The sequence below is a fragment of the Crocodylus porosus genome, unplaced genomic scaffold (assembly GCF_001723895.1).
Source record: "Crocodylus porosus isolate Cpor-Errol unplaced genomic scaffold, CroPor_comp1, whole genome shotgun sequence".
Lineage (NCBI taxonomy): Eukaryota > Metazoa > Chordata > Crocodylia > Crocodylidae > Crocodylus > Crocodylus porosus.
This window is the reverse complement of record NW_017728909.1, coordinates 62,297,019-62,319,822: the sequence shown is the minus strand read 5'-3', so window position 1 is coordinate 62,319,822 and position 22,804 is coordinate 62,297,019. Positions and strand designations below refer to the sequence as shown.

At 43.2% G+C, this 22,804-nt stretch overlaps 1 protein-coding gene across 5 annotated transcripts in view; it reads left to right on the top strand.

The window, feature by feature from the left end:
* FAM172A (family with sequence similarity 172 member A) overlaps positions 1-22,804 on the top strand; it is a 405,744-nt gene that overhangs the window by 52,271 nt on the left and 330,669 nt on the right. For 3 of the 5 annotated variants that reach the window (XM_019532373.1, XM_019532374.1, XM_019532376.1), the window contains one exon: positions 7,482-7,582. The exons of 1 other annotated variant lie outside the window; for it this stretch is intronic. In XM_019532373.1, coding sequence (XP_019387918.1) covers positions 7,482-7,582 — 101 coding nt within the window. Of the gene's footprint in view, positions 1-6,264; positions 6,468-7,481; positions 7,583-22,804 lie in introns of all 5 variants that reach the window. One more of the 5 variants, XM_019532375.1, reaches the window with a different exon arrangement.

Sequence of the window (22,804 nt, the reverse complement as noted above, 5' to 3'; positions counted from 1 at the left end):
TCTGACCCCGGTGCTCTTTCCTGCCAAGGCAGGGGGTCGGACTAGATGATCTACCTAGGTCCCTTCCGACTCTAGCTACTATGAAACTATGACGTTGGTGGAGGAGTAGGTAAATGTATCCAGATGTAACAATTTGTGTTACTTAGTCCAGCGATCATGTGGTCTGTGTTGATGAAGGGACAGTGTAGCAAGGTCTGGAGTCTTGGTGAGAATTGAAGTTAGGTAGTCTGATAGCTCTTTTGAGGTTGGGAGGCTGCCTGTAAGCTGGCCCCCAAGGATAGTTTGAAGTGGTTATTTTCTTGGAGGGGTTAAAGGTAATTAAATGATGTGTCTAATGTGTTTAAGCTAGAGGGTTTAAGTGACAACTGCTGGGATGCTGTTCATGTCACAGGGTTGATGTGAGGTTTGGGATTGTATTGTAAGTATAGGCAACCATTGTAGATCCTTGAGGTGCCCAGTCAGTGGGATTGGAGCAGATAAGAGGTGTAACATAGTGCTTAACTATAGAGGATGATTTAGTGGTTTTCTTAGCATGAAAGCTGGCATGGAGGTAGCTGTAGCAGTTGGTCATTGTAAGCAAGTTGTTGCCTGTAGGCATCTTTAGATAGGCTTTACCCTCTGAGCAGTTTTCCAGCTTGCCTCAGCATTAAGCAGTGTCTTTCAGTTGGAGGAGGAGGAGTCCTCTGTGGCTCTGGCCTTCATACAGTGGGCTCGCTCTTCACATAGTTCACTAGTTCAGATTATGACTGCGTCTTTCACATTTACCTTGCAGCTCTGCTTTCTGGGGTTTTTAACTCCCAGTGAGCCACTCATTAGCCGCCTTCTCACAGCTGTAGCCCCTCAGCCAGGCTGACTGACTCCTCTTAAGGGGACAGGCCACCCTGTACAATTAATTTCCACTACAATGTGATGGAAATGTGGCCATTGCAAAGTTTTTGCAGTTGTGTCCAAGAAGTGAATTTGCTGGGTCGAGTATTCCAGAGCCTGCTTGATGGAGGTGTGGAAGCTGTTAAAGTGCTGGTGGGATTTCTCTAGAGATTCCTTCCCATGTGTCCACATGATGAAGATGTAATTGATGTATGTCAGGTGTACTGGGGGTGGGGATGGGAGGGCAGTTTAGGCAGACATAGACTTCAAGACCTGTCATAAATATATTTATTGGTATTGGTACGTGGTACTGGGGAGACTGTGCATACCCATGGTTGTATTATTCATTTGTACACACAGGGATTCTCCAAATCTGAAATGGTTATACATGAGGACAAAGAAGGAGAGTTTCGAAGCAGAAGCAGTTCCTTATAATGCTTCTTATGGCTTGTAACACATCCTCATGAGAAATGTTCGTTCCATGAAGATGTGATATCCATTGTAGCTAATGTAATGTTTTCTGGAAGTTTGTTAACGGGGTCCAGTCTCCTGTTGAAATCTGTGTAGCCTTCAAATAGCTGTGAGCTCCTGTGGTATATGGAAATAGGATAGTCAACACAGCCAAACAATTTCTTCACGATCGCACCAGTGTCAGAGTCAATGGGGCATCCTTGATTGCCAGATTTGTGGATCTTGGGTAATAAATAAAAGGTGCCTGGCCTGGGCTCCTAGAAGGAAGCATAAATTCTCTCCTGCAGGTCCAGAGGTAGAGTCTTACAGAGGTTGTGTAGTTCCCTCTCAAATGGTTCTGTGGGAAGAAGCCTGTAAAACTTATTGTTGGAAAGCTCTGTGTCATAAGCACAACCTGGACGTATGGGGTTGAGGACTGTGCTAGGAAAATCATGAACCAGGAGTCCAGAGCTGCAGGTTTAGTCAGGATGTAGGCAGGGACTAGGCAAGGATACAAGCCAGGAGAAGGTTCAGGTTGGAACTAAGCAAGGTGGCAGGTTAGGAAGGGCTATAGGCAATGGCTGAGCAAGAGTCCAAGGCAGAAGATAGGTGAAGGTTCAAGGGAGACAGACATATAGACTAGGAGTTCACAGAGGGGTTTGTATAGTGGTTGAGTGGCCAAAGAATAGTAGGAGAGTGGCTGCTTATCCCGGTTTTTGTAGCCATGCTGGTCATTGGGATCAGCTAAAGGTAATCAAGCAGCTTAGAGTCAGACCTACACAGGAAATGAGGGTCAGCTTGTTAGCCAATCAGTATGCCTCCTTCTATGATTCCTAATAGCACCTCTCAGGGGCCCTCAGACCTGTTTTCTTGGGGTGTATTCTGTGGAAAGCCTTGATCAGTTCTGAGGCATGCATTTTCTCCATGGGTTCCCATCACTGATCAGTAAGGTGACATCTTTCTCACTCTGTCAAGTAAAATAGCTTCCCACATAGCCATTTGGAGTTTCATACCCCTCTCTGTGCCACTCCTAGCCTGTACATCTGTCTTCTGTGAACCTTCACCTACCTTCTGCGTTGGACCCTTGCTCTGCTGAACAATATTTTCATACAGGGCAGTGGTGGAGTACTTTTCCTTGGGAAGTGTTTTCCGTATAGGGCTTAAGGGGAGAGATATGGAATACCAAGTGGATTTTCATGGAGTTGGAGAGCTGAAGTTTGTAACCATCAGGGTTGATCTCAGTGATTTTAAAGGGGCCTAAGAATCAGTGATCCAACTTTGATGAAGGTCAGGAAGAGTGCAGGTTCTGGGCTGATAACCAGACCTGCTCACCGATGAGGAAGGCAGAGCTGGTCACCATGCCTGCCTCTTGTAAGTTTCTTTAGCCTTTTGTAGATGGTGTAATTCATGCTTTATGTGATGGATGTAGATTACAAGACCTAAGACTGCTGGGATGGAGGATGAACAAGGAGATTGGGGTGGGTACCTGGGTCAAAATCATAACTGAAAAAGAAAGGGTTCTGTCTGGGGTAAAGTAGGTGACCATTATTATAGGTGAACTTGGCAGCTGGGTGAGAGCCAGTTGTTTTGGTAATAGTTGATGAAACAACATAAATATTGCTTGGGTGTTTGGTTTACTCTATCTGCCCATTAGCCTGTGGGTTGCATGTAGCTGAAATTATCAGTTTTTACTTTCAGTAGCCCAAAATGTTCCTTCCAGAAGTGAAACATGAATTGCTAGCCTCTGCCAGACACCATTTCCATTGGCAGGTTGTGGAACCCAAAATATGATCAACGTAAAGAGTTTCATGGTCTCCTGAGTGGCTGAGACCACCTGGGCTACAATAAAATAAGCCAACTTTGTTAGAGAATCCACTACCATAAAAATTGTAGTAGTCCCTTCAAAAGGGTAACTCTGATAAAGTCCATGGATATAATCATCCAGGGTTGAGTCAGGGTGTGTAGGGGTTGGAGAATCCCAGGGGTTTGGTATGAGGGCCATTGGTGAGGGCACAAATGACTTGACATATCTTTTAATGTCCTGTACAAAACTGCCATGAAACTAGTTTAGAGATCTAGGGACCCCAAAATGCCCTGCCACAGGGACGTCATAACAAAACTGGAGAATTTCAAGCCTTGGGTGTCTGGCAGGAACATAGATTATCACTACCCCATCACTGAACTGAAAATCCTTCCACAGAGGAAGTTCCAGGACTGGGATCTGCTTTTATATTTGTTGGACATACAGGTTCTGAAGAGAAAGATCTTGGATCATGGTCATTAATCCCTATCCCTGAGTCCCAAATAGGAAGTGGGATGGGTTCAAGATGGTGGAAGGGAACATTGGATTCCTCTTGCCTGGAGAGGGCCACCTGCCTTTTGTACCTGAGCAATACATGATTACAAAATCAAACTAGTTAAAAGATAAGGACCAATGGATTTGACATTGCTTCATACAGTTGGCAAAACAGAACTACTCAAGGTTTTTGTGATTGGTGAGGACTTGCATGGGAAACTGGGCTCCCTGAAAACAATGATACTATTCCTCAAACACAGCTTGTTTGCCAGGAGCTTCTTGCCCCACATAGTGTAATCTTGTCCTTGAGACAGATGCAGTAGATTTCCTGGTCCCAAGTGCTGCAGCAAGATTGCTCCTAAATTGGAAGCATTGGAAGGGTTTTTGTAGGGTCAGGGTGGACAAAGAGAGGGGCTAGAATGAAAGCCTTTAGGTGCTGGAAGGCTTCCTGAACTTCTGGGGTTCACACAAATAGTGTCTTCTTTTGGTTGAGGGCAGTGAATGGGAACACAGTTTGTGAAGAACCTTTGATGAGATACCAATAAAAGTTAGCAAATCCCAGGAAGCATTGAATCCCATAGAAATCCCTTGGGGAAGCTCAGCCTGTGACAGCTGCCCATCTAGGGCACCTTTAGTCTTCCCAAATAAATGGTATATCCTAATAAAGATATGATGGTCCAGTTGAATTCACATTTTTCATGTTTGGCATACAAATGATAAAACTATCTCTCTCAAGGACCGCATAGCCATACTGATCATGGACTTCCTAGATTTCAGAAAAAATCAGCACATAGTCAAGGTAGATAATCACAAATTGGTCAAGGATCTCTCAAAATACATTATTCACAAAATGATGGGGAGCATTACAGAGACCAAAAGGCATTACCGGTTATTCAGTACGTCTGTAATGTGTTTGGAGAACAGCCTGGTTGTCCTCATCCAGAATCTGAACTAGATTATAAGCTTCCTGTGAATCCAGCTTGGTGAAGCTGGGCATCATGTAGATGATCTAATAGTTCTAGTGGAAGGGGATAACTGAGTACCAGGTAGTCAATACGAGGCTACAAGAATCCATATTTTTTTTCTTTGAAAAGGATTTAGGGGCCTCTGCTGAGGAGGTCAACAGGTGAATGAATTCCTTATCCAGGTTGTTCTGTAAATGCTCCCTTAGGGTATGGAGCTCCAGGTATGACAGTAGATTTGTTCAAAGGGCTGCACATCAATAGGACCATTGTACATACAACAGAGGGGCAAAAGATCCACTTGGTTTTGTTGAAGAAATCTGCCAGTTGGCAGTACTTGGGATGTATGGACAGTAGGGTTTCTGAGTTCAGCAAGTCAGGAGCTCAGATAGTGGTGAACATTGCTAAGTGAGATGGCACAGAAGGTTTCAGGTCTAGGGTCTTCTGAAGTGCAGCCTGCGTCATCCCAAGACAGAAACAGTGACAGCATACAGAGCCATTCTACCCACTGTGTTTGCCACTGGATATGAGTCTCAGAACAATAATAAAAAGTGGGGACCAAGTCAGGTTAAACTGGAGGATTTCCTAGTATATATAGTTACCATCAAGGCTAGGGACAGACATTCAAAAAGCCTGAGCCTGAATTGATTCAATATTTTCAGGTTAGTCTAACCTGGCTAGGCTGAACTGGTTTGTAACCAGACAGACATTCTCTCTGGACTGAGGAAATGCAGGCACATGCCTGCAGTGGCTCAGGCTAGAAGCCAGGGGGCCGTAAAGCAGCCCTTTCTTCCCTTCCACAGAGCTCAGCTGAGTGGGGCGTGGCCAAGTCCTAGCAGGACTTCTGATTAGGGAGGTCTGCCTGCACCATTCCAAGCTTTTCCCCTTGGGCTGCTCAAGGGGCGGGAGTGTTGTCAGCCCCCAGCCCTGGACTAGCACCCTGAGGCGAGAGGGGGTGGATGGAGTGCATGCATCTGTTGATGATGCAGAGCTTTTCAATCTCCCTCCCTGCTTTGTTATACTGTCTGCAGCAAATTGACAGGCAAGCAAGTCAGTAGGGGCCTGATAAGTGTTTATCACCTCATCAGCAAAACAATAGCCTCTTTTCATTAGTTCAAACTCTTTTCGTACAACTGACCTGTTGATTAGCTCCAAAAGCCCTAAGCGGTCACTGTTCTGTCTGCCTGTCCCAGTGAAATTGGAGACACACAGATGCAGACAACTCTCGGCATTAGCTAGCATACCAAGTGCGTAGGGTCCCATGAGGCTGGGGTCTGTGGTGTGGGAGATAGGAAGGAGGGAGGCGGGGATTCGTGCTTGAGCAGCAAACAGCCGGGCGGGGGGCGGGGGAGTAGGGCAGGGGGAAGCCAGGTAGATCCTGCTGTGTCTGCAGTCTCTGCCAGAACTCCAGCCAGGGAATGGAGGGAAAGAGCCAGGTCTGCTGAGCAGAGAGCCCTGCCCAACCCAGAGGGCATGCCAAGATGCTGGGGGAGTCTGGTTTATCTTAACCAGCAAGGGGTCTGGGATAGACATTGCATAAACTGGTTTGAGCCAAATCAGTTAAGTCTGATACTACATTCAACCAGGTTTATCTCAAACTGGTTTATGTGCACTGAACATCTGTTCTGTTACAGGTTTAAACCAGTTTCTGATCATTTAAACTGGTTTATGTGTAATGTCTGTCCGTAGCCCCAAGGAGCAGTTTCCATGGTGATGGAGCCAAAGGACAGAGGTGATTCATCAATGGATTCCATGGATTCTGGAGTAGGTTTGGGTCTAACAGGAATACGGTGGGACGTGGCAAATTCAAAATCCTTAAAGTTGTGAGATGATGAAGTTTCAAATTCACCATGGCTGGCTGGTGGAGGACAGTCATGACTGGATGTTGGAGGGTAAGAAAAATTTGTAACTGTGTGAGATGGGATCTAAGTGCTGCAGGAGTATGTAAAGATATTCCCGTGAGGCTTGAAACTACAGTGAAGGGTTGGGTGTGTGTGTGTGGGGGGGAGTGGTAGTGAGATTAGGCTTTGCAGAACAGATGGCAGCGAAGTGCCCAGCACCTCCAGATATAAAGACTGGTTGCCCAACATTGATCTTTCTCAGCCTTGTGGCCAAGTAGTATCCACCTTCATGGGCTCCCTAAGAGAATGGTCAGATCATGGATCCAATACTACCAGTGTAGGTCCTCCTCAGCCTAACTCAGCACTCGCACTTTGTGTTATGTGTGTTGTTTTGTCCATGACAACAGTTTCCCCTTTATCATCCTATTGTATAATAATAGCAGCTTAGTTTTTAAGGCTGATGATTGCTCTCCATTCTGCAAAACTGCAATTGTAACATAAGTGTTGATTTTGTGATAGGCTTCCCAGTTAGATGTGGAGATTTCCTCTTGGTAAATGGCTGTTACATGTTTCTATAAGCTAATTTGTTCTTGTTTGCTGTATAGAACCCTGATGAGGGTTTCCTCAGTTTCTCAGATTAGGCTCTGTGGTTTGTAAAGCAAAGTGGATTTGTCACCTTGATTTCCTTGGGTATGATGATCAGTTGCTTAGTTGGTTAGTACAAATCAGATTTGTATCTCCATTTTATTTTACTTCATAATATTTTGGGACATAACTATTACTTACAGGATAGGTTTCTAGAGGAAATTTGGGCTTAATGCTCAGTCTGTAAGCTTTTGTGCTTCTTTTAATTTAATAATGAATCTAAACTGAAAGTGAATGTGGTGATAGACTTGCTTTAGTGCTTTGGGTTTAAATGAACAGTTTGATAATTGGGGAGAAAGCCAATGACCATAACTCTGCTTTTAGATGTACATTGTTGTATTTTCATCAGTGAATTATTAACTCTGCTTTTAAAACTCTTAAAATGTAGATTTAAATCTAATAATATTGTTTCTTTTATAGAGGGGCAATTAAGGCATACAAAAACCGGTGAGCCATTTGTTTTTAACTACCGTGAAGATTTGCATAGATGGAACCAAAAGCGCTACGAAGCTCTTGGAGAGGTATATGCCGTGTGAGTGTGTGTGTGTGTGTGTGTGTGTGTGTGTGTGTGTGTATGGGTGGGTGCATGTGTGAGAGAGAACATTCCTCTCTATGATAAAAAAAATAAAGATAGAAATGAAATGATTTTAATACATATTTAAAAAAAGATTAATTAAGACTGCAGTCATTTTGCACAAGATGTTTCAGGATTTGTGGCACACTAATGCACTAACAGTAATTTAAATTCTTTGATATTTTTAATTTAGCATGTAGTAAACCTTTGACCTTTTTTGTGTTTAATTTAAAATATAGTTAGGACTGTGCAAAAAGTAAATACTTCGTAAAGTATCAGATGGTTTTTAATATATAATTTCTCCAATATTTCTCTCTTTCAGCCAATATGTGAAAACATAGTTCATGTGATATCACTTTGTATAAAGGAGTATGTTGACTGGTCCCAATGAATTCTTTTCCTGGTTCCAGTAGGATGATAAGAGTAGTCAGATTTGCTGAAATAGTTAATGGTTAAGTCATGACAAACAGTTAACTTCTTCCCTTTGCCCATGGTGCTTTCATTTTAGATTTATATTGTCTGTGGTGTTTATGTGTATTTACATTAAAAGTAAAAACAAACTTTTAAATGATTATAATACTTTCTCTTAAAGTTTAGAAAGCGATTGCATTAGCTTGACATGAAGCAAAGTCCTTGGCTTCATTAAACCTAAGAAAATACATGGCTGGTTCTGTATTGCTCTGTCTTTATCCTTCCTGGCCAACAGCAAAAGTGATTTGAGCACAGTGACTGCTGAGTGCTTGGTTCTGCCATGATCATACTACTTCTTGGAGTCCTTCTCTGAAAAGGAATTCTTAGCACAAATCAGTGTTTTTTCTTAACGTCTCTTTTTCAAGCTCAATATTAGAATTGGCCATGGCAAAATATGTCAGAAAATTTTGTGAACCACCTTTGCTTTTGCTCCTTGCACCTTGTCCTCTTTTGCTGGTGTTACTGCGTAATAAAGAGTGCCAAATGTGTTATTTAAAATGCTTTGCTTTCCATTCCCTCTGTTAATTCTAACTACTGGAGTGGATTGATTATAAACATACTAGAACACATTTTATCTTTGTAGTATTTTCTTCCTGTTCAAGTATAGCAAAGTTAAAATATCAAACAGATTCCATATCCAGGTGTGACAAAGAAACAAGTATAAACCATCTTGAACTAATTTTTTGGACAGAGTAATTAAGAAATGTAATTACATTTATTGGAAAAGAGGGTTTGTTTGTTTTTTTGTTTGTTTTTAGTTTTAGTTTATCTGGTGTTTGTGCTGGTTCTAAGGGTGTACATACTAGAACTAAACATATATACTTACATAGTCTTTATTAGTTATAACAGGAATTTTTGTGTGTTCCAAAGGGAAAAGATTTCTTAGAATGGTATCTTTTATTGGACAAACTATAGACATAGACATAGATCTATAGTTAGTCCAATAAAAGATATCACCCTAAGAAATCCTTGCCGCTTGCATAACTTCTGAACCGTAACAACTACATCACTATTGTACATTCTGAGAAATTCTGTAGATGCTGTACACGTACAATGTAATATACAGACACTGTACATATGCAGAAGTAAGCAGAGTGGCTGTCGTCTTTTCTTCCTGATTGACTGGAGAGCACAGATGGTTGGACCCACTGATGTTGTAGACTGGAAAAGAAGAGAAGGAGTTCTTGTAAAGTCAAAGGAGTATGGTCTGGGGAGCTCTACTCAAAGTAGGGCTAACTGAACATAAAACAGGATTTTGGAGCAATTTTTATTGGTCAGGAGCAGGGCTCGAAAGAAAGAAAACTCTTCCTGCAGATTGGAGAGAAAGGGCAGGTGATAGAGAAACCCCCCCCATACCTTTTCACATCCCAAACACATATGATACTTTTTGTTGGTGCACCTCCGGTCAGAAAACATTTAAGTTATGTAGCACAGAAATGGGGAGCTTTTAAAAGTATATATATAGAATTTTGAAACACCTAGGTCAGAAAATTCTTACAGATTTGAAATAAACCAAATACAATGTAATTAAATATATTATTGCTGTTTTTCCACTGTTGCAAAAATCTAGTCCTAACTCAGAAGGTAGGGGCCTTGAGCATAATATAAGTCAAATTTATCATAAAGTAGATTAACCTTAAAGGTGCTTTATGTAGTTACTTACTTTGAAAAGGTTACTATTCCGAATTCAAGGTAAAACTATAGTTAAGTTCTCTAAAATGTTAAAATGGGATTTCTTTTACTCTGCTGGTTCTTTAACTTAAAGATCTGCTTGGTTTCACAATCATTACAAAATAACTTTTCACATGCTACTAATTTGCTTTTTGGTTGCAAAGAACATCATTTGTTTGAACAACTAAGAGAATGGAGCAATTTGCATAGTATAAATAGAAGAAAACATTTAAATTAATGAGAGCATAAGCAGTGTGCAGCTTACAGAATAGTTTCTTACAGTTGAACCAAAACCTGATGATCGGCCACATGTATTATATGATAGGATTTATGGCCCAATCCAGCAAGCCAAACTCCTGTGAATAACCTCCGTTGAAATACTCTAGTGAATAAGAGTTTCAGGATAGTCAGAAAAATTTGTAGATTCGCAGCAGGGATCTTTTGTAGTTGCATTGATAATTAGTTCCTGTTTCTTTGCAAATACAGAGGGTTTTTTAATGACTTTTCCAATGAACTTTGACTAGCTGACTAATAAAATAAGTATGTAGTCTTTACCATCAATTAAACAAAATTATGTTGATATGCTTTGGCCTTTTCACCTATCTTTTTTATTTTTAATGGTAGTGAAGTCTTATTTTCTTGGGAGTATGGAATATTTTTTTTTCAATTTAGTACAGAATTTGGCTTCATAGTATAGAAGACAGTTCACTTAACGAATGGCACAGCCTTGAGCGCAAAACAAAGTTACTTTCAAATGTTAATATTATATTACTTATGCTTTCCAAATCTTTCATATTGTTCCATGGTTTCCATTTTTTTTTTCTGCTCAATTTTGTGCCTATTTTCTATTGGCATTTAGCTGTATTGTTGTAAATGAGCTCAAGCACTATTTAAGCTTTAAGTATCTGACACAGGCAAGGACTTTCTAGTCCTTAAACTGTTAGAAAATGCCAAATAAATTGATCATCCATGCTTAAAGGGTGCATCCAATAGTATGTTAGATGTTAAGACTGCAAAGTAAATATTCAAAAAAATTACTAAAAGTAAGGTTGCAACTCCTTGCTAAATGTTAAGTTCTAGTTTCAAGCATGGTGGCACTAAAGTTCTGAGTGACACAAATTTAATTTTAAAAAAATGGTAAAACTGATATTTTCCCATAGCTTCATTTTTGGAAATGAATTAACTACATTTTCTTTAAACTGAAAAAAATCGTTTGACAGATGACAGAAATTGGTAAATTTAATTTCAGTTGGTAAGCTTTACTATAGGCTCAAATGCCTGTACTACCTCAAAGTTTGAGATTGGCTTCCTTTTCCTCCCACTATGTTTGTACCTGGAAATCAAAAGGTTTGTTTTCAAGGAAATGTCCCTAATAAAAAAGGTGAGGAATACAGAGAAAATGTAATAAACTTGAATATATTTTTACAGTTACTTTGTACTGTCAGAAAGCATTTAACTGTTAATCTGTTTACCTTCACCATTTTTTTGAGATCAAAGGAGATGGGGAGACAATCAATCATATTTTAGTGTGATAGTTTAGGAAAGAATGAAGACCACTTAATATTACCTCAGAAAAGTTAAATTTAAATATAAATGCATGCCTTGGCTGCACGCAATATTCATTTGCATATGTTAAATCTACTTTAAAAGTCTGCGGCTTTTAAAGACTTTTTACTGAAGATATTATGTCAGATGTGCATCAGTGAACTTTTCTAGTTTGTAGGCAGCAATTGGCAGTAGGTTGGTTCATCAGAGTGACATGACAGTACTCAGAGGGTCCAGAGATAGTTTCATAATTATTGTTAGCATCTTTCTTGAAAGAAGTGATGATTGTCTCATAAAACCCAGATGGGAGTATGTTACATTGTTGATAAATGTGTTGATAAATGTGTTTTACATTTTTAAATTGATAAACAGTGAAAAGCAGAGCAGATACAATAAGGCAGATGGTTGTTTATAGAACCACTGGCAAGTTGCTGTGATTTGAAGAATGATACTTATTGTTTTAAAGAAAAAAAAGAGAAATTTTGGGAGGGGGTTTTTAGCAGGGTAATCATGAGCTTTTTAAAAAGAAAATGTTCAGCAGCTTTAGATCAGTCAGATGCATTTCTCACCATCTTGGATCATACACAGTAGACTTGGAGAATGTCAGGATTTAGCAAGCTTCTTGCATACTATTCTCATGTAGTTGAAAGGCTTGTGGATAAAAATCAAGTGTGAAATCTTCCGATATTTTAATAGCATGCTCATTATAGATGTGAATAACATGTAATTTTGTTCAGCCTCTATTTGTTCATTTTAGTTGTATTGTTTTGAAATACAAACTTTTATCTAAATACGTTACCGTCTGCTTTCTATTGCTTCTGGGAAGAAAAGCAGATATTAATTACACAGCAAGATGATATTTAGTTATTACTTGTCTTATTTAATTGTTCACATTGCAAAACACAGAATAGGACATCTAATTGAAGATTCATAAGAGAATTTACAACAAACAAACAAGAATGGAGGCTATAGAGTCTGTCTACTATTTCTGGGAGAAGAGGTGAACAAAATAAGTTGTTTTTCTATTAGCTAGAAAGTAAAGGTAGTATATATGCAAAACAGACTTAGGACAGACTACTGATCAAGATTTGCTCTCGTGTCATCTTCCCTTTGTGTGTTTCGTTCTCCGTGTTACTGATGGAAAAGGGAAGTTTCTATGTGGAAGATGCATCCAACTGCAGAAAAAAAAAATCATAAATTTTTCCACCATGACCTTGCAATAATTACATCTTTAAAAATATGCTAATATTTAATATCTATCCTTTTATCTGAACTGTTAACTCAAAGTTAATGAAATGTTTATACTTTACTGAAATATCAGTCTGTTCCCAGAATCAATAAGGTTAATAGTTATCTGCCATCAGCAGTAGACTTGCCTTTTACAATATTCCTGAACCATATTGAGATATAGAAGAACACTGGATATTCAGATTCAATAGACTAGGACTTTTGCTTTATACAAGATCCACCTGTTGTGTAGGATTTTTCCACTGGGGTGTCTTGGTAGAATTAGCTCTTTCTTGTTTCAGGTGTATTGTTTTGTATGCTTACCCTTCTCCTGAAGGAGCCTCTTTCTTTTACTTGTCTAATTTCACCGAGAGTGATTTTAAGGGGCTGATACTGATAGACAATTTTTAAGGAGGCATATTGGCTGATAATCTGATTTCCGATTCAGCTGCATCCAGCTGGGAACTGTGATGGAAGGGAAGTGGGGTGTGGGAGGGCAGATCAACACCCCACAGTGAGGGAGGGAGTGGGGCAGGGGCTGGGGCAGGGTGCAAGATGGAACTGTGGCTCATCTGGGAGGCACAGGGGAGGGAGGCATGTGCCCCCTGGAACTGCACAGAGCAGGGTGGGTGGGCTATGGCTGTGGACTGGGGTTGGGGCTGTGCCAGCCTCCTCTCGGTGGGGGTGGGGCTCAGGGTGAGTGATGGTGGCTCTGGGAGGTACTTGGGGGCTGCAGCCGCCCCAGATTTCGCCATAGTTCTCCCCGTCCCAGCACTGCCGCCACCCTCCTAGGGCAGCCTCAGCTCAACCCCCACCTTCACCCACGCACTGGGAATAGTCAGGACTGTCCTGGGTGGGTGGCAGTGGTACTGGCAGGGGGGATTGAGAGGTGCTGTGGTAAAGTTTGGGTGGCTGTAGCCCCTGCATAGCCCCCTCCCAGCGCTGCTGCCCACCCCAAGCCTAACCCCCACTGAAAAGAGCCTGGCACAGCCCCAACCCGCTGCTGCAGCCTACCTGCCCCACAGATACAGGGGGCATGTGCCCCCTCCCCCTAACTCCTTGGATGAACTGTGGCTTCATACCGCACCCTGCCCTACCCTGGCTGGGCAGCACAAGGCCCAGTCCGTGCCCCAGTCCTTACCTCACTGCTGGGCCCTTGATCTGCCCCCCATGCCCTTCTTTTCCCCCTCCCCTTCCACCACAATTGACTTACCAGCTGCACTTGGCTCTCTGTGCTGCCAAGCTGTGCTCTTTGTTACCTACATGTTGTGCTGCAGCTGCACACATGCACAGGCATTTATTAGTCAAAGTTTTGGCCACATCGGGCCAATTTCTGATACAGCCAATTTCCTTTATATCAGTTCCAATCCAATATTGGACCAACGTATGGGTGCTCCTCTAAATTTCATGAGTTCTAGATGTGGGGAGCAACTTCTGAGAATGGTCTCCCCTGAGTTTTCATCATTTAATGTACTGATGGGACTTGAATGAGGTTGATCTCAGTTGACCTTAGGGATCATGGTGATGTGGAAGGGAGAAAGCTCTCTGTCAGTTTGTAGGGTCCAGACTGTTTAGGACTGTATAGGTCAAAACTAGTGCATTGAATTGTGTCTGGAAAACTATTGCGATGCAGTGCAGATACTGTAGAATTGCATTTATATACTCCTGGTGATCTCTTTTCATAAGAAGGTAGATTGCACCAGCTGCAGCTTCCAGCTCGGTTTCAGCCCTGTATTGAGCACATTGCAGTAGCCTAGCCTTTAGGTTACAAAGGCAGGAATGATGGCTGCCAGATCCAAACTTGAAAGAAAGAGTTGCATCCCTCTCACCAGATGGAGCTGGTACAAAATGGTCCTAACCACTGAAGATCCAGGTGCAGTAGAGGATTCAGAAGCACCCCAAGGCTGTAATCCTGTGTGACAAGGGGAGATTGAACCCCATCAATGATACAAGGCCCAAACCACTCCCCTTCTGCCTCTTCCCTCCCAAGCAAGTGGCCACCACCATACCTATTTGCTGTTGATCTCCCTTGATGAGTTTGTAGGCAGCCACCAGGTCCCCCCTCAGCCTCCTCTTGCTGAAGCTGAAAACAGGTTCAGGTCCCTCAGTCTCTCATAGGGAAACTGTTGCCCTCTCACCAAGAGGGTGGCCCTCCTCTGAACCCTCTCTAGGCTGGCCACATCCTTTTTAAAGCGCGGCTCCCAGTACTGGGCACAGTACTCCAATTGCTGCCTGACCAAAGTCGCATAGAGGGGGAGTATCACCTCTCTGGACCATCTTGAGATGCATCTTTGGATGCATGACAAGGTATGGCTGGCCTTGCTGGCTGCGGTCTGGCATTGGCAGCTCATGTTCATCTTGGAGTCCATAATTACTCCAAGATCCCATTCCGCCTCAGTGCTTTCAAGAGGGGAACTCCCCAGCCTGTATGTATGCTGTGGATTCCTTCTCCCAAGGTGCAGCACCCTGCATTTATCTATTTTGAACCCCATCCTATTCTTATCTGCCCACTTTTGTAGTCTGTCTAAATCAGTTTGCAGCCTGTCTTTCCCTTCAAGTGTGTCTACCTTGCCCCACATGTTAGTGTCATCAGCAAACTTGGATAGCATGCTTTCCATCCCCTCGTTCAAGTCACTGATGAAGATGTTAAACAGTGTGGGCCTGAGGACCAAGCCATGGGGTACCTTGAGGTACCTTGCTCACATCTTGCTGGGTTGAGTACAACCTGTACACTGCTACTCTCTGGGTGTGCCCCGTCAGCCAATTTTTTACCCATCCAACTGTGCAGGCATCAGTGCCACAGTTGCTTAATTTATTGATGAGGATGGGGTGAGAGACAGTATCAAAGGCCTTCTCAAAATCTAGAAAAACTACATCCACGGTGACACCATCATCCAAGGATTTAGTTACTTGGTCATAAAAGGCAATCAGGTTGGTCAGGCAGGACCTGCCTTTGATGAACCCATGCTGATTGCCCCTGAGCATGATCTCCCCTGCAGGCCCCCCACAGATGTGCTCCTTGACGATTCTCTCCAACATCTTCCGGAGCGCTGAGGTGAGGCTTACAGGCCTATAGTTACTTGGGTCCTCCTTCCTCCCTTTCTTGAAAATTGGGACCACATTAGCCAGTTTCCAGTCCCCTGGCACCCTGCCAGATGACTACAAATGCTCATATAGTTTGGCCAAGGGTTCCACGATGACCCCTGTCAGCTCCCTCAACACCCTTGGGTGGAGGGCATCTGGACCTGCAGATTTAAAAATGTCTAGCCCTTCCAGAAGATCCCTAACTATATCTGTGCTGACTGAAACCCTGACAGAGCTATCCCCAAGATTGTCCCTACCTCTGGTAGGTGGGATGTCCTGGTCCCTGTTCAAGAAAACAGAGGCAAAGAAACTGTTAAAAATATCAGCTTTCTTGTCTGGTGTGGCCACAAGATTACTATTTGCGCATTGCAGGGGCCCTACATTGCCTGGTGCCCTCTTCTTGCTCCCAATGTACTGAAAAAGGACTTTCTGTTGTTCTCAATCCTGGATGCTAGCCTGAGTTCCATCTCTGCCTTGGCCTTCCTAATAGCCCTCCTACACTCATGGGCTGAGGAGGAGGTTTTTAAGCCCTTCCAGAGGCATTGGGTGTTGGCTATAGCCTAAGCTGGGGTTTTTGACTGGGGTGTGCCAGTATTCCTGCTGGGGCCAAAGCCGGAGGTTCTTGGCTAAAGGGACTTATCTCTTGGCTCAGGGTCATACCGACTGCCATATTTGGGGTCAGGGAGGAATTTTACTCCATGGTTAGATTGGTGTGGACTGTGGGGGCTTTTGCCTTCCTTCATAGCAGGGAGCATGACCTTCTACCTGGGACCTCTTGAGCACATATTAGACAACATTTTATAAAAGCGGGACATTGGCTGCTGTGGTTCCTCTGCTTTACCTGTGATAGGTTCGGGTGCGAGGTCTATGTTGTGTCCAAGTTGATGGCAGTCTTAGGTAGCGTTTAGCTTATGGTTGTATAGGATGGCTTAGATAGGAATGATCCTGCCTCAGATAGAAGGTTGGACTAGATGGCCTCTGGAGGTTCCTTCAAGCTCTATTTTTCCATAAGTTTATAATTAATTCAGCAGGGCCAGATGAGATGCACCTTAGGATTTTGAAGGAAATGGCTGAGGTAATTTCAGAACCATTGGCTATCCTCTTTGAGATCTTATGGCAGTCAGGTGAGGTCTCAGATGTTTGGAAAAGGGGAAACAGAGTGCCTAACTTTAAGTGAGGGAAGGAGGAAGATCTGGGGAATTACAGACCAATCACCCAGACTTTGATACCTGGAAAGATCATGGAGCAGTTCCTCAAGGAATCCATTGTGAAGTACCTGGAGGAGAACAAGGTGATATGGAACAGCCAGCAAGGATTAACTAAGAGCAAGTCATGCTGGACAAACCCAGTTTTCTTCTATGATAAGGTGACAGGATCTGTGGATGCAGGAAAAGCAGTGGATATGATGTCATCATTGGTGGCAGCAATCCCTCAATTTGAGGATGATTGCTAATATTGCTCAGACATCCACACACCATGGCCAGCCCAGCGAAGTTGGTGCTTGAGGATCATAGACTCAAAGCTGGTAACACTGGCTTCAGGAAGGATGCTGGTCTTTGTACAGTGATCTTCCCATTTGATATGGAGGATTTTCCAGAAGCATTGTTGGCGATACTTATCCAGGCTCTTGAGATGACAGTGTATTTGATCACTGGTTCTAACAATAACAGAGTTAAGAAGGTGCCAGTGCTTAGAAAGATGATGTCTCTGTGTGGTGTTGTATTTGTCACTCTATCTGAAGATGGAGTTCATGATGGTAAGACTGTGCTTCATGTATTTGCTCAGAAGAAGGATGTCACTGGTGTTGGCTTTCCCTACTCCTTCCTTCCCAGTGGTGTTGAAGTCACCAAAGATAATGTTCTTGTCCTTCTCACAAGTGTTAGTACATGATCAGGGTTCTTTGACATCATTATCAGCATCAGGCTTTGGGGCATACTCACTGATGATGGTGACATTCTGGTTGTTTCTCAGCTTAAGACACAGGGACATATGTTCATTAATGCCTACAGGGAGCTCTGAAAGTTGACTGATTTAGCTGATTCTTGATGGCAAAGCTGATGCCATGAACATGTGTATTCTGGGTCAGTTTCCCCTTCCAGAAGGTCAGTCATCCACCCTCTTCCTTCAGCTGACCCTCATCTGGTTGTCTTGTCTCACTTAGAGCTGCATTATCAATATAGTATCTTGCCAGTTCCTTGGAGATGGCAGGTCTTCTTTCTGGTCATTCATTGTCTTGGTTATTCATCAAGGGGACAGTGAGAGTGATCCCACTGGAAACAGTTATCCAGCCAGGAGAAGATAAGACAGCTTTGGTTTAAGGCATCTTTTCTAGCCCCTTCCCCATGTGGGATGTGCGGAGGGGATCCTCAGTCTTGATAGCAGCTGCTGAATTGCACCCCTGTCTCAACCCAGGTACAAGATGGTCATCAGGTTACTGCCACCTGTGTGCAGATTCATAGCTGGAGACTGCAGTCCTGTCTCTGCCACCACTCATCCATTGCTGCAGGACTTTTGGAGGTTGATACAGGAGAGCATGTTGTGTCCTATGGTAGAAGCCTGTGCATGATGTTGTTTAATGTGAGGAAGCTGGTGCATGGAAACAGCAGCCACATGATCTTGACAAGGTGGAGATCTGAGCCTGGTAGCAAGGGAGATCCCTATATGACAGGAAACGTCCATCTTGCTGCAACCTTCTTTTGTCTTTATAGTTGTTGAGATTCTAATGTCTTCTTTTGCCTGATCTGCCACTGGGGACTAGGGGTTTGGACCTTGGTTTGTCTGGACCTCCTTTCAGGCCTGCTTGCCATGGGTGACTCTGCTAGGAGTGTAAGTGACAATAGTTCTGAAGATCATTGGGACATACGAGCCTCTCTGCCACTACAGAGGCTCAGTCCCTGAAGAAGCAAGGCTTTAGACAAACTGTCTCTCATGACATCCTCATGAACAAGTTAAGAAAATACAGACAGAAGAAAGTACTCTAAGGTGGATACATAATCTGTTGGATCATCATGGTCAATGTATCATCAATAGCTGTATGTCTAGTTGGGAAGAGGTATTAAGTGGGGCTTCCCAGGGGGCTGTCCTGGGCCCAGTTTTATTTAACATGTTCATTAATGATTTGAATGATGAGATTGACTGCACACTTTAAGAATTGAAAGAATTTAAATTTAAGAATAACTCCAAGTTGTGTGAGTTGTAGACACTCTGGAGGGTCGAATGGGTCCAGAATGACCTAGATAGACTGAAGAAATGGTCCTCAGTTAGTCAGATGAGTTTCAATAAGGAGAATTGCAAAGCTCTTGGGACAGAATAACTGCAGAGTGGGGAATGAGTGCCAAGGCTGCAGTACTACAGAGAAGAATTTTGGGGATTATAGTTGACTATAAACCGAATATGAGCCACCACTGTGCACAACTTGTAAAAAAACAAACAAGAGAGTCAACTGCATACAGGGTTGTATTAATAGGAGTGTTACTTGCAGGCCAAGAGAAGTGATTCTATTGATCTATTCAGCACTGGTGAGGTCTCATTTGGAGTACTGTGTCCAGTTTTGGGCCCCACACTTCAAGATGAATGTGGACAGTTTGGAAAGAGTCCAGTGCAGAGCAACAAAAGTGATTATTGGCCTGGGAGGCAAGACTTTTTGAGGGAAGGCTTAAAGAACTAGGATTATTTAGTGTGGAGAAAGAGAAGATTGACGTAGTCTTTGATAACAGGCTTTACATACCTGAAAGATGATTACAGAGAGGATGGAGGAGATGGACTTTTCTCCATGAGTGAAGGGGCAGGACTAGTGTGGCGAAGTGGGACTCCCTGACTAGCCACAGTGCTAGTTGCCCCACTTGCCTTTGGGCACATGCCACACCTGACTCTCTTGCCATGCCTTGTTAATAATTAATCAATCTTAATTAGGCAGGAGGCTGCCCATTTACTGCCCCGATGCTGGGGAGCGCTATCTGCGGCGCCGAACCTTCCCTACACTGCAGCTCATGCCTCACAGATGGCATCCAGATGTTACTGTGCTCCTGGCCTACTGCAAGAGCAAGCTTAGGCCGCGCTGTCAGGCTTCAGTCACACGCACATTCATACCGCCTGCCTCTCACTGGGGCCTCACACACTCCACTCTCTCTCACATGGTCTCTTTCATCCATCAACAACTTATTCTGCCTTTCTCCCTCTTGCAGCAGGCCCCTTAGGCCATAGGCTTAGCTAGTCCATCCCTTGGGTGGCAGACGTACCGTCTTTTGGGCCTCTCCCATGACCCTCACTGGGGTAGTGGCCAGCCAATTACCCAACCAGGTCTAAGCTTACTCTGGCCCCTTCTGGGGGCATTATTATGTGTATAAAAATGTACTGGGCCCTCAGCCCTCTGGTTCTTCTCCCCATTCACTGGGGCTCCCCATCTCCACCCCCTTTCTGAGGTTCCACATCTCTGCCCCCTTCACTCAGGGATCCAGATCTCCGCCCTCCTCACTTGGGGCTACCCCCTCACTGGTCCTCATTTCCGCCTCCCTCACTGGGGCTCCACAACGCATCCTCACTTGGGGCAATGCGGCTTGGCTTAGGTGGCCATAGCCATGCCTGGCCCCACTCTCCCTCCTCAGGGTCTCTCGGGGTCTTACCCCACACAGGGCTCAGGTGGCCACAGCTGTGCCTGGCTCCCACTCTCCCTCCTTGGGATCTCTCACCCCGCAGGGCTCAGGTGGCTGTAACAGTGCCTGGCCCCAACTGCCTGCAGTATTACACAAACCCACCTAAAGGTAAGAGCTAGGGTTAAGGCGCCTCTACCCACCTTTCACCGGGGTGATAACTGGCCTGTCATTCCCTAGGGGATCCCACAACACTGAGACCCCACCAGGCCACCCACTCCCAGCAGGGTGCAGTTTTAGGTCGTGCCCAGGAGCAGGAGCCTCCAATCCATCCCCTATAGCTCCTCCCTTACCTCCAGGATGATACACAAAGCCTCACGGCCAGACAGTATTGCTGCCCTCCCTGCCAGCAGCAAACTGCCTTATTTATATAGGTGGCCAGAGATCTAAAATGGTGGCCGCAATCAGGCACCTGCTGGCTGCTTGGCCTAGGTCTTAAAGTGGCAGACACCAACAGTGCCCTGCTACAACTAGGAGTAATGGAATGGCTTCAAGCTTTAGCACGTAAAATTTAGGTTGGAGATTAGGAGGATCTTTCCATCTATGAGGGTGATCAAACATTGGAAGAGGGTAGCTAGAGAAACTGAGGAATCTCCATCCTTGGAAGTTTTCAAGAGCAGGTTGGACAGGTTTTTGGCTGGGATGATTAGTCAGGGATGATTCTGCCTTTATCAGGGAGATGGATCTTGTGAAGTCCCTACGGTCTTACGATCTGATGAACTAAGCTGTTGCTCACGAAAGTTTGCCTATTTCTGATAGAGGTGGTCTGTAAGGTACATCTCTACCCTGCTTTCTGCCTTGCAGTTGTGTCTTATGAGTATGAACTTCTCATACAATCATGCAACGATTTTTTTTCCAAATAATACACGAGGGCAGCTTCTTGCTTGTTTCATGATTGACTTTTTTTTAAAGCTGTTAAATATAAATTATATAATTTGCTACATATTATCCAATCTGCATCAGTAACCAGAGGCATCATTACAGAGTACATGTGTCTTTAATTATATGTATTATGATCTCGTTTAAAACGCTGACAGTTTTTTAATGGAAAAAGTGTGTGTGTGTGTATGTGTGTGCACGCATGTAAAGAAGAGCTCTGTTGTTGAAATAGGAGAGTCGTTTCATTCTTATTTTCACATCCCACCTCCCCGCTCCAACAGATCAAGCAATTCAAATCACTAATTTTAACTGTTGACATATTTCTCTTACTATTTTTGTAGTGCTTAACTCCAGCAAGGTCAGCAGGTAGGAAAAGCACCTTATAGAAACCTTATGAAGCACAGTCTAATCCCTATATTTGACTCTCTATGCACACTGCATCTTTGTGATGGGTGCAAGGAAGAGTAGGTGAGTTATGGATTGAATGCTCTTCCATTATGTCTATCAGTCATCACAGTAAAGTGCTGCAGTAGCCAACTGACTGCAATTTGAAGCCCTATTACTGTATCTCCCAGCTCTTCTTTCATATTAACTTAATGCTAGGAATGGGCTTTTTAGGTGTGGTTTAGTAATGAGGTAGACCATCAGGAGGTAAATTCATGAATTTTTGCCTCCCTTGTAGTAGCCTGGATGTATTTAGTTGAATGTAGTTGTAATAGTTGATTGTTACTGTAACAGAGGCAGTAAAATGATTGTTTTGAAATAAGTAAATCTAAAAACACAGAAATTTGTTAAATGACTCAGGCTAAATCCTGGTACCAATTTTAAATGTATTTTTTTAAATCTGACTTTCAAGAATATTTCAAGGCTTGAAAGGTTTCAAACTGATGAAGTCTTTTCAACTTCTGCCTTAATTTCCAGAAGATACAGCCTGTAATGTTATTTTATCCCAGTAATGTGTGAGGGCTTTTAAAGACAGATTTTGACACCTTTGAAACCTTTTTGCTAGTCATAGTTGCGCTTAAGGGAGTTGAAGTTTATAAATTTGTTCAGGAAGTGTGCTGTTTGCCAAATTTCTGCAGTCAGTCAGTGTATGCTGTGCTGACAAATACATGTTGAGAAATGCTGGTTCTTTGAAATAAAGTAGTCTATGTGGATACCATGATCTAACTTCTATTCCTGTTTGTGGAATCTGTTGCTATTACAGGCTTTGAATTGCAAGAAATCCCCAGGGACAGCTGTGACTCTCTGCAGCGTGCCTTTTATTTCTTTCTAGGGGGAACATGGAAAGCACCAGGTGTTTGTGTAGCCCATTTTGTTGAACAGTGAAGAAATACTGAAACACCCATTTACCTCTCCAGCCAGAAACTCTGGTCCTTTAAAATGATATAATTATCATGGATCTACTTCTGCTGATAAATGCAAGCCCTTAATTTCTAGTAAACAATATACTTTGCTTTTAAGAAATTCCTTTATATTCATTGTCCCGACAGTTTAAAATCTAATGGATTAAGGTGAAGGAAAATATCTGAAATGACAACATAGTAGATTGGTGTTACAGCTAGGGAACAGAGGCCATGTTTGTCCTGAGGTTCAGTCCACTGCCCTGTTTTTTGAACCATGCTCCCTCTTATTAGAGAAGA